The sequence below is a fragment of the Equus asinus genome, chromosome 18, assembly GCF_041296235.1.
Source record: "Equus asinus isolate D_3611 breed Donkey chromosome 18, EquAss-T2T_v2, whole genome shotgun sequence".
Lineage (NCBI taxonomy): Eukaryota > Metazoa > Chordata > Mammalia > Perissodactyla > Equidae > Equus > Equus asinus.
The window spans coordinates 28,413,658-28,425,843 of record NC_091807.1 but is presented as its reverse complement, the minus strand read 5'-3'; the positions used below and the strand labels follow the sequence as shown (position 1 = coordinate 28,425,843).

The 12,186-nt window shown below is 38.7% G+C and overlaps 1 protein-coding gene across 1 annotated transcript; it reads left to right on the top strand.

Annotated features, from left to right (window-relative positions):
• The first annotated feature begins 976 nt into the window (after positions 1–976).
• Positions 977–1,868, top strand: KRTAP11-1 (keratin associated protein 11-1). The gene has a single exon (XM_014866756.3). The coding sequence runs from the start codon at positions 1,041–1,043 to the stop codon at positions 1,500–1,502; it is 462 nt and encodes a 153-aa protein (XP_014722242.2). The 5' UTR covers positions 977–1,040; the 3' UTR covers positions 1,503–1,868.
• Positions 1,869–12,186: the final 10,318 nt, after the last annotated feature.

Genomic DNA, 12,186 nt, shown 5'->3' with positions numbered 1-12,186 from the left:
CCTCGCCTTATCCCTGATGGAGACAATGACCTTGAAGAGCCTTTGGTTGTTCCACAATAAAAATGCATCTGATCTATAAGTATTTGTGTGAAAATAAATATCTTTTGAATATATCGAGCATCTTAGGAGAAAGACACTATACCTTTTCAAATTAATGTTATAATAATCTTAAAAATTATCTAAGCCTGTTCCACTGGCATATTAATGAATCTTATGAGTTATTCTTATCCATTGTTATTAGATTAAAAATTTTAGGAATAAAACTCATCCAATTTATTTAGAAAGGGGCTTGGCTACAGATGCAGTCCCACTTAATTAGCTTCTAATTTGCATTGCTTCTTGAACATAAAAGATGAGTGCCATTGCCCTCTAACCTTCTTGCAGGCATCTTGCTCTGGTCACTTGATTAATTTTCTGAGCCAGCTCGTACTCTGGATATATATCTTTCTGTCCTTTGTCCTGACAGGTTTTTTCATTGTCATCTTGAAGCATATTCAAGAATTTTCCTTATCCATTAGAAGCCCCGTTAGCTATGGAAGAGTGACTGATTAAGTTATGCTTAAAACATATTAAGTACCAACAACAACGCAAACACAGCGCGGGTTTGTAATTAGTGCTGGTTAGAAGGGAGAGAGTATGTGATGGTAGGATGGTGGCATGTTTTGTGTTACTGTCAGATCGACACTCATTGTGTCCAAGCAAGATTAATGAGGGATGAAGTGTGGGCTGGGATGACCAACAGCTTTGAAGCTTCAACCAACCTTCTTAATCCTGGGACCAAGGACAGTATAGAAGCCTTATGATTTAGTTACCAAACTACTAAACTTCTCTTTATGAGGATGAAGGCCTCTCAAGAGACAATTAACCTGGAGATTCACAAGATGTTCTAAGGCAAGCTGGTCTAAGCCAAAGAAGCCAGGAAGATGAGGGTGGGAACCCCACCCACCAGCAAGTATATATAAAAGCTCGGCAGCCTGAACTGACATTCACAATTCAGGAGCTAGCTTCAGCAAGTTACCCACAGCTCTCTGTCTGGCACCATGTCCTACAACTGCTCCGCAAGGCACTGCTCTTCCAGGCCAATTGGAGGACGATGCACGGTCCCAGTGGCCCAAGTTGCCGTACCTTCTACCCATGATACTGACTGCCTGAGTGGCATCTACTTGCCCAGTTCCTTCCAAACTGGCTCCTGGCTCCTGGACCACTGTCAGGAGACTTGTTGTGAGCCCCCTGTTTGCCAGCCAAGCTGTTACCAGCAAACGTCCTGCGTCTCTAGACCGGGCCAGGTGACCTGCTCTCGACAAACGACCTGTGTCTCTAATCCTTGCTCAACTACCTGCAGGCAGCCACTTACTTTCATCTCTAGTGGCTGTCAGCCTCTGGGCAGCATCTCTACTGTGTGCCAACCAGTGGGAGGAGTCTCCACTGTCTGCCAACCAGCCTGCGGGGTCTCCAGGACGTACCAGCAGTCCTGCGTGTCCAGCTGCCGAAGAATTTGCTAGGTGTGTAGGAACCAGCGAGCGAACCAAGACTCCATGACCTGCCAGCTATGTTTCCAGGATCTTCCAACATGCTGCCTGTACCTGAAGAACTCTTCATTGCTGACCCCTGTTCTGACTGCCTGATTGCTAGCTGCTAGCCCTGAATAAGCTACCTTTGGCAATCTAAGATTTTTCTGGCCAGCACCAATCATGTATGCCTCTGGATGTTCCCAGAAACTTTACCACCAACGCCTCAGTTTCTGATGGTTTTGGCTTGTTTTGGCTTTGCTGCTTTGTCTCCTGGCTCCTGCTTTTGTGCCTCTGGAAAAGGGAACGTGTCTCACTCTGTATTTCTCAATAAAGCTGCATTGTGGCATTGCAAATGTATGTCTCCATAGAGTTCTTTATTTGCGAGGGTTTTTGCTGTCTATGAATCATCCTTTGGTGATCAGGGTCTGATTTTCTTCTCTGGGTTCAGTCATTGTGTTTCATGACAAGCAAGGGATTACCTTATACTATACTTGGTTAGAGAGTCTTTGGACATGTAGTGAAGTAGAGTGACTTTTCTATATTTTCCCCAATTTTTATGGGCTTACAGAATAATATCCTTGTAGGGAAAAGAAAGTTACCTGGAAACCAAGTAGTTTGGGAAATGGTACAGCGAAGGGGGCCGCGGAGTCAGATAGAGCTCAGAGTCTTACTTCATCAGAAGGCCACAGTGGAAAACTTTGCAAAAGATCCCTCCATGATTAGACGGGATGGAGGGAGAAGGAGGAAGGATGGGGAAGTTGGTTTCCAGGCCCTGAGATTCATGGCATCTAAGGGGTGATCCCAGCTTTGTATTCCCTTCACTTGCTGCAGCAGATTGGTGGACCCCCAAACGTGCTCTGAGTAAATTAGGTCTCTGGAGATTTGACAGATCTTGGCAGTAGAGACTTAAACACAAGCTTCGAAAACGTGTTGGTTTATTTTAACACTTAGAGCTTTATTTAGTGCTTGCTCTGCACTGGAACCCACCCACTGATCAAATCAACCATCTGGACTGCTGGTCGACCTGCAAACTCCTTTTGCTGTTTTTAGAAAGTGAGAACTGGCCGCCAATTGGTTTGCTTTTGTCCTTATCCTCTGTTACGTTCAGAAATACGTCTCTATATTTCCTTTTCTGAGTTGTTCAAGGAGAAAGAGGAAAGGAAGATTTTTACAGAAAATGGAGACATCCAAGGTGTGTGGGCCATGAGCAGTGAGTGCCTTTTCTCATGATAGAGGTACTAAGTGCCTCTTAGAGAATCTGATCATTGATGTTACCGCAAAATGGTTTTTTTATTTCCCTAATGGTTTTTAGAGAGGAAAAATGTATACATGATTTCTAAATAGATAGAGCATTTTCAGTTTTTCATATTGCTGACTCTACTCTTGGAATAAAAGAATCAAAGAAATGTTAGTATGTATGAGTCACAGTAATAGCTCATTAAAGCTAGGCGTGGCTTTTATTATACATTAGTTCCATGTCCCTTGTTTTTTAAAGCAATACTCTGGCTTTCACAAATGCTCTGGTTTATCCTAAAATATAAATCACTAGGGGAACCCTAAATGGTCCCTTCAAAGCTGTCGTTTGTAGAACTCTCACTTATTGTTAATTTCAGTCATGTCACATATGATTTGGAAAATTCGAAGTTTTTCGGAGGTTAACAAATTATTTTTTTAAATGTGTTCTTGTTTGTTTTATATTCTTCAGCTTTCTAGGTTTCAATAAATATTGTTAGGACAGAGATGATTTTTCTTTCTTTTTATTTAGATGGCTAATAATCTCTAATATATAAGATATATATTAGTAATATACAACAACATTGGTTTTATGGGCTGATATGAATGAACTTTTGCTTGAGCTATTTATTGTGACGGTGTGAACGGTCAAGGATGTGGTAGCTATCCTGCCAGCCTATTTCCCTGGTTTTATTTCTGTTTGGGGAATCATCTCTTTTGCTATTACAGCTCTTCTATTTGTTCTTGAACTTTGAAAATTCACTCCATTCTTTGTTTATTTCATAATAAATTGTAAAGTTTCAAAGTTTGTCTTTGAGGACAGTCTTTCCAAAGCTGGAGCAGTGATATTTCCTTCTCTTCTTGGTCTAGGGCTTAGAAATGCATCTTGTATGTAATATCCTCTAGCCGTGGGGAAGCAGTTTGAGGTCCTTTGGTTCAAATCCTGGTTCTGCCGCTTGGCTGCAGGTTTGTTAAACTCCTTAAACCTTAGCTCACCTGTGAAGTAGAGATAATGATAGCACCTTATGCATCTGTTTTCAGGAATAAACTGAGATAGTATGTGTGTATCCCAGGTATCAGCTGGGGCATCCTGCCATTTGATATTAAAGGGAAATTGGCAGGCTGACCTGGTGGTGTAGTGGTTAAGTTTGCGTACTCTGCTTTGGTGGCCCGGAATGCATGGGTTCGGATCCTGGGTGCAGACCTACACACCGCTCATCAAGCCATGCTGTGGTGGTGTCCCACATACAAAATAGAGGAAGACTGGCACAGATGTTAGCTCAGGAACAATCTTCCTGACCAAAAAACCAAAAAAAACCCCCCCTCCAAAACCCCAAACAGAAACAAAAACAAAAAATGTGAAATTGACTTTCTCCATCTCCTCTTCCTGTTTCGTGAGAGTCCTGGCTGCTCCTAGCATCTCTGAGGAACCTGAGAGTGGAGAGTTTGGGGGAAGATGACTTAGTTTTTTATTCCTAAACTTCTCTGGCTTTAAGTGTTTACTTTAAAAGAATTAGCTCATTTTATGGATTTTCTTCTAAATCTATAGTCTGTTTCTGTGCAGACTATAATGATTCAGACATCTCGGCATCACTTCCTTCTGTTGATTTCTACAAAATCCACTTACACAAGCCATTTGTGTGTCTAACAGACTTTACTGAAAGTTTGGGGACATAGAGGACATTTATACTCTAGTGATGAAAACAACTTAAAATGGAATTTTAGGCATTGAGAAGTTCCTTGGCCATTGTCTCTGGGACATTATCATATTTGGCTCAAAACCAAATCAAAACCCTTCCTTCCTTCCACAAACACTAGAGTACCTCTGATGTTCCAGCTTCTATGTTAGGTGCTAGTTATGTGGTGGTAAACAAAGCCAGTATGATTCTTGCCCTTATGAAGCTCATAGCTTAGTTAGGGAGAACAATTTCTCTAGACCTTTTATATTTTCTTCTATAGCTTCCCCTTAGGGCTTCCATGTGCTTTTCGCCGATAAATGCTTATAAGTGCTTACCAAGGTGCAATACCACATAAGGTCTCTGAAAAAGGTAGATTTTTCTACTTTTTGTCTTATATGAATCTATTTATAATACAACAATGATAAAAATTGAAACTACAAGCAGCCTCTGGAATATTTGACTTTAAATCTGGTAGAAATAAAGCCTGTAAGACTCAAGGGAATGTGCTGATAATTGGTTTAATGGCAAGTAGGAATGGTTGACATATTGGGATACAGACCCACACCAGTTCCCTCTCAAATTGCTCTCTGTCTTCAGAGAAGGTGGGCTGTGCAATTTGACCTTTGCCTCGGTAAATATCTACTTGATCTCTGTAGATTTTTAGGACACTCCAACTTGCACTTAGGGATTTATAAATGCCTCCATATCTGAAGTGCTTTGTGCTAGCCTTTATGAATCTGAGGTCTTTATTGATTAGGATCTCTAACTCCAACTTCTTTCAGATACTTTACTTTTCTATATTTAACTGCCTGATGGGCTTTTCCAGAAAGATGTCTTATAATAAAATTCAAAGAAATTTTCAAAACTCAAATTGGTGATAATATAGCTTATTAGTCAGGGATATGATTTGTGTCGCACACTTCAGATTACAAAATAATTACGATCAAGAGCCAGTTCCCATTAACACAGGCAAAAAGCTATTATAAACAAACATAATTGCTTTATGTAGGTTGTTCTGTGCTTTACTATAAAAATGGATAATAAAAGAGATGATAATATGTAAGAATTATGTTAATGACAATGCTAGGACCTGTAAGAAAGACAGGTGATTACTCTTGAGCAAGAACTGGGTGTGGTCAAAGGTAGGATTTGTTTAGAGATGTGGAGGTTTCATAGCCAATACTTACTGTCATAAACCAGCTTACTACTGAAATTTCTTCATGAAAAATGACTTCATTATTTTGGGGCTAAAAGTTTAGCCCCAATTAAGGGGCTCCATTAAGCATTTTAATGCAAGTTTTCTTAGGAATTCCTCAATTCCATAATGGCAGAGAAGACTCTTTCACTAAAATGAAATATTCTTTTGCTAAAACTTGTCATAAAACTGATTTTTACCTCTTGGTTAATGCTTCTACCATCTTCCAAGTCACTTTGGATTGAAATTGTCTCATCAGTTTTTACTCCTGTTCTCCCTAACTTCACGCGTTTAATTCTTCAGTAATGTAACAATTCTTTCTGTCTTTTTCCCTACCTACTATGAGAAATCATTACCTTATGCTACCTTATACTAGACTTTTGCAATAAGCTCCTAATCGATCTCAGTGTTTCTCTTTCTTTTCTGCACAGCAGTATCAGATCTAGCTGTATTAGTCATTTCTATAATTGAAAGTCTAATTAATAATTGATGTACTATATTAGTCAGGGTTCTCTAGAGAAATTGAACAATTGGATGTGTGTGTGTGTGTGTGTGTGTGTGCATAGAGAGAGAGAGATTCGTTTATTTTAAGGAATTGGCTCATATGATTTTGGAGGTTGGCAAGTCCAGAATCCACAGGGTAGGCCATCAGGCTGGAGACCCAGGGAAAACCTGACACTGCAGTTCAAGTTTGGAGGCTGTCTGCTGGCAGAATTCCTTCTTGCTTTAGAGGGGTCAGTCTTTTGTTCTATTCAGGCCTTCAACTGATTGTATGAGGCCCACCTACATTATGGAGGGCAAACTGCTTTACTCAAAGTTCACCAATTTAAATGTTAATCTCATCCAAAACACCCTCACATCCAGAAACATCCAGATAATGTTTGACAAAATATCTGAGAACTGTGGCCTGGTCAAGTTGACACATAACATTAACCACTGCATGCACCTTACAGTTTACTGGAAGAAACAGATGTAGGTATAAATCCTAAAGAAAAAAAATAGTTCTTAAAGAAAAGATTAGGGTAACTTTCTCATAGGAAAGTTGTAACCAAACTGTTCTGGGCTTTGTATTGAAATTCCTTTGTGTAGGTAGGTTTTGGAACATATTCCCTTTTATGGATTTGGACTTGAGGAGCTTAATGGGGTTAATTGCAAGAGCAACTCTATTGTGCTCATACTATATTTTCTGAGAATTTCTCTGGTAAAGAAAGCAGACTTGGTAAAAACTCCGGTGTAGTCATGCTCTTTATTACTGTATCTTTCTACTGATCAGATTCATGCAACTACATATTTATAAAAAGGTTGCTGAGAGACCAGAAATCACGTTAAGAAATAATGCACTCAATAATCTGTGCATCCTTCTTTTTTCCAAGGCAAATGATGAAATATGGAAACACAACTCACTAGGAAGCGAAGTGATTTTACCTTAAAACTTAGTCCTTGGACAAAAATTACAGTTATAAATCCCAGGATTAAGGGTTGCATTCATTTTCAAATTGATTTGATTAAAATGAGGAAAGAACTCAATCTCCCTAAGAGCTCTTGCCAAGATATTAATTCATTGACTCTTCCCTTACTTTTGCAAACGATAATGGAAAGAGTTTGGAAAATGTTTTTTTTTTTTAAAGAAAAGCCTGCAAATGATCTGAAAAGCATATGTGATGTTCTTCTGGGCATCAGAAATGTTGGCAGAGAGGCAGCTTTGTTTTGGAAAGGTCACAGGCCTTGGACTCAGGTGGGGCATTGAATTAGTTCTACCACATTGACAGGAGGTTAAGTTGTTTGATCTCTCAGAGCCTCTGTTCCCTCATGTGTAAAACAAGGATAATAATGCTAACTTCAAGTATTAAGGGGATGCTCATTGCTATAAAAGATAAACTGCATAGTCCCAGCAGCTTAACACAATAGGAGTTTGTTTCCTGCTCATATCCCGTCTTGAGTGGGTGTTCCAGAGTGGTGGGTAGCCCTTCTCCAAGAGATTATTTGGGTACAGAGGCACTTTTTATCTTGCGTCTCTTCTAGTTTCAACACGTGGCCTCCAGTGTGGCTGCAGAGGGCAAGGAGTGTGGGGAATTACATGTGGGAAGTTTTTGTGAACCAGCCTTGGAAATGGCACATGTCACTTCCGCTCCGGTTCCATTGGCAAGTTTCCCATCATATGGCCACACTGAAGTGCAGGGGATTGGTTCGCATGGTCTAGATGCAGGCAAAGGAGGAAGGAAAAACGGGTTTGGTGAACAAGGAGCCTGTGTCTTCAACACTTCATAATGTGGTTCTAAGGATGAAAGAGCATAATGTAAAAGTCTGACTCATCATAGGCACTCTGAAAGTGGTGGATGCTCTGAATTGGATTTCTATTTTCATCTGTTCACCAAAGGAGCCGTGCTTTAGGAAACAGAACATATGGGAAAGGATCCATTTGGGCACTAATCTAATATATTCAGAGATTGCTCATAGCATTCAAGGATCTATCTTTCTAGGAGGCGTTGTTTTTAAGCCCAAGGAAAATACTTTTAGGTGAGAATTGAGATATAAATAATTAGTACTCATTTAAAAGGAGCTAATTCTGGTAATGGCTACACTGATTGGGAATAATTTTGATATTTCTAACTTAAAATAAAATGGGAAATTGACCAAACAATACTCCATAATGAAACTTAGGCACACAATGTTATATTTCCCTCCAGTAAGCATAAGCCACATATCATCTTAAATAATCTAGTCCTCCATTCTGACCCCTATTTTCATTGTGTAACAATATCTTTTATAAGATGTTAGTGGTGGAAGAGACTCTAGAGATTAATTTATACAACTCTCTTATTTAATGAATGAGAAAATAGAAAGGGTGTGACTCGCTTGTCCAATAAGCAGAATCAGTGGTGGACCCACTAAATGGCTCTGAGTGTTTTTTATATAAATGTGTAGCCAACACTGTTCAGATTTTGTGGCTCCTTGTTCATTCTCATTTGATGAGTTCTTCCGTAAGTAGTCTGTCCAGGAGTATCATATGCTATGTCGCCCCTGTTAGATTCTATGTTCTTTGACAAGGGCCTCCTCATCTACCTTTTTCATTCAGCAAAAAATGATATGTAGTTTATCTGAAATTCAAATGTACCTGGGAACCATATGGTTGTATTTGCCAAATCTGGCAACCCTAGGCAGAGTACCCTTATGGAACTCCTCTTTACTCTAGAGGACTTAGCCTGCGGTCTAACTCCAGAGGCCTGACTGACCATGATGTCTGTACTGTCCTGTTTGATATGACCCCCAACAGCCCTCAGGGGCAAACGATGGTGCAGCGAGGCTAAGCTGCCTTACAACTGACCACCTGCAAACTGGTTGGCGGTTCTACTGGAAGGTTCTGCTACTTTCTATTTCACAATCAATTGCTTGTTCTCTTTCTCACCTCAGGACATCTTCACTACTCTCCTCAACCTCTGATGTGTCTAATTCTCACCACTGCTAGCCTTCATCTCTTTAAATATGTATTTTTTTTGTATAGATATGTTCCACTTGGGGCAAGTATTTTGGATATACTTATACTAAAGATTTGTTGTTTATCTGACGTTTGAATGTAACTGGGCTCCTGCATTTTATCTGTAAAATTCTGCAGAAGTCTTGTTTGATGCTACATTAATTTTGGTATAGAAAAAAAGAGTTCTGTAAGGCAAATGTTTGAGAAGCTCAGATACAATTAATTTAACGTGATTAGCTTCCTCACTCCTCTTAGATTTTTAATATTGCTACTACATACTGTGAATCTCTGCTAGAGAGACATACTATTCAGATGTTCGTCTATCTCTCATCCATCTGTGTATCTATCTATCATCTATTTGTATGTATCTATCTATGTATCTATCATCTATATCTATGTATGTATCTATCATCTATTTCTATGTATCTATCTATCTTTTTTTTTAAACTATGAAACCCTTTTATCTTGGAGCATCTACTGGAACTATCATTCTGTGCAAAATATTTTGGAAAACACTGATGAAAAGCAGTGCTAGGATGACTCAGAGAAACCAGCCTGCAAGATGGATTCCACTCTTTTTCTAATATAAGATAAGGGTGAAAAGACCAAGACAGTTGCATGAATCTTAAAAAGAAAAGTAGAAATAGCCATATGACTCGCACAAGAGTCAGTACAGCATAATTTTGATGAATCACTAAATTGTTTCATCTTCTACATTCTGTAATATGAAGGGTCAGACGGCCTGGCTGATCAAATTCTTCTCTGATTCAAATTTAAAGCTGCCAAATTCCAGTGTTCCATATGCACTGCTAAATTAACATGTCAAGGCCATGCTTTATATGAGTGGCTCTCAATGAAATTATTCGAGGCTGCCCATATCTCTGGCAGAATGGTAATTGAAAAGGAAAACTACGTTTATGAGCAAATAGTGCTGACTGAGCTGTGTAATATTTTGATGGGTAGTTTGGGACTTTCAAAGTGAGATGTGACATTCGAATACCAAATAAACCCATTGCAAAACAACCAAAAACCTTTGGCATTTTAGAATAGTTTTCTGATTCTTCTTTTTTTTTTTTCCTAGAGCACTTATTTCTGTGTAGAACCCAGTAAGTGGGTGATTTTTCAAAGCTGTTGACTGGTCTCTTCAAGGTCATGGTGAAAATCAATAGTTTGGAATTATGATTCTATCCTCCTTCTACTCTTTTCCTTCTTTTATTTCTCATTTGATGCTTTTGTTTTCTTATTTTATCCCCTAACTTTGCATATCTCCCTGAGAAGAAATGCATAAGATGGCTTCAGGAGACATGTTGAAAAGGGAGTTTCCGGAAACTGAAGTGTCATTTACACACTTAAAATCAGGGGACACTAGAATGTCTTTGTAGTTTAACCAATTGTTCAGTTAATCATTCATTCATCCCCTTAATATTTATTGAGCATCTGATAGTAATTAGACAGTTTCTCTCTCTTACGAAGATTCTAATTACTTAACCTTTTAGTCTAAGGAATAAAGACCCTGGAAGGATTAAAAGAATTCTCTTTCCCTGATAACCAGAGAAACCAGGGATGCTGGATGCTTGAGGTGAGCTCCAAAATAATTGGTGCTCAAAGATGACTTTGCGATGTCTATTCTGGAAGATTGGGTAGATAGTGATGTCCTTACCCATGAGAGGGAATATAGTAGAAGGATAAATGATGTGGACTACAGGTCATGATTTTCATGTAGAGAATATTACGTTTGAGACATCAGCAGACCATCTAGGTGGCTATGATCGTGTGGCATTTAGATCTTCATGTATCAGCTGTGTTATTCCAACATGGATTTTTCTGTGGATAAATGGACGGGTTTGATTAAACTCATTGAAATTTATGTGGAGATTGTCTCATGACCAAGTTCTATATATTTCTATTGATCATTTGCCATATCTAGAAAAAAATTTACATGATTTCTCTCACAAATCATTGGTATGTTTCGGATACTGTAGATAATATAAAATACTACATTGACATTGGCTTGGCAGTGATACATGCAGAAGGAACAAACTAATAAAGTCATAAAACAAAGAGTAGTCCCTTGATAAATATCAAAGGTGCGTGAGTTTAATAGCCTAGTACTACCTATTGACTTTAAAAATATACTACATATTTTACATGACTTGTTGAAAGTGATTTAATTCTTCTGCAAAGTAAGTAAATTTCTTAATGAGCAAGGAAACATTAAGATTCGAAAAAAGGATTTTCCAAACAATTGGTATGCACGTTGAGAAGGAAAGCCTTAGGTGAGGTCACATTTTTTAATGAAAGAAAGGATATAGATGTCCCTAGGCAGAAGGTGACATTAAACTCCAGGAATTCATTCTTCCCCTTCACATCTTATCTTTCTCTCCTAGCAGACAGCAAAAATTCTTTCTCTGGGAAATTGCTTCTGGAGTCTTAAGGGACCTATAACCCATAGGGAGCCTGGGCCTTGGGGTTCTGCTGTAGGAGAAGGTGTGGGCACAGTGTCTTCCATTGGTTTTGAGTTTGGAAGCTCAACTTCTGAGGTCTGTGGCTTTGGCTCTGGAAGTTATGGATCAGAGACCACGGCTACAATTGTGTCTACTGGCTGTGGAACTTTCTTCTGAAATCAATGGCTCTTGAAAAGTCTGCAAGTAGATCCTGATCTTCACACTTTTCTTTACTTATACCTTGAAATCTAGATTTCTGAAATATTGTTTCATATATCTTTGTGCTTCAGTGCCAAGAATCAAGATGATATTCCCCCAGAACACAGTTTGTATAATAATGAAAGATAAAACTATTTTCCCAAATATTTAAAAAAATCAGCATTTTCTCTTCTCTTTTTATCTTTCTTGCTTTCTTAGTTTCTGTGCATATTTTTGTATTTCTTGGTAAAAGTAATGACTCCAGTTCAGTTGACATGACTGGCACATCTCATCATTTATTTGAATTGCTTCATATAACAAACCTGATGACTGCCCCTTGCTAAAAGAAAAACTTTGTTTTTTTTTTTAAAGCAAGATCGAAATAGTTATTCCACAGAGGGCATGTTGATTCAACATGTTAGAACAGTATTATAGGGAGCTCCAGTTCTAT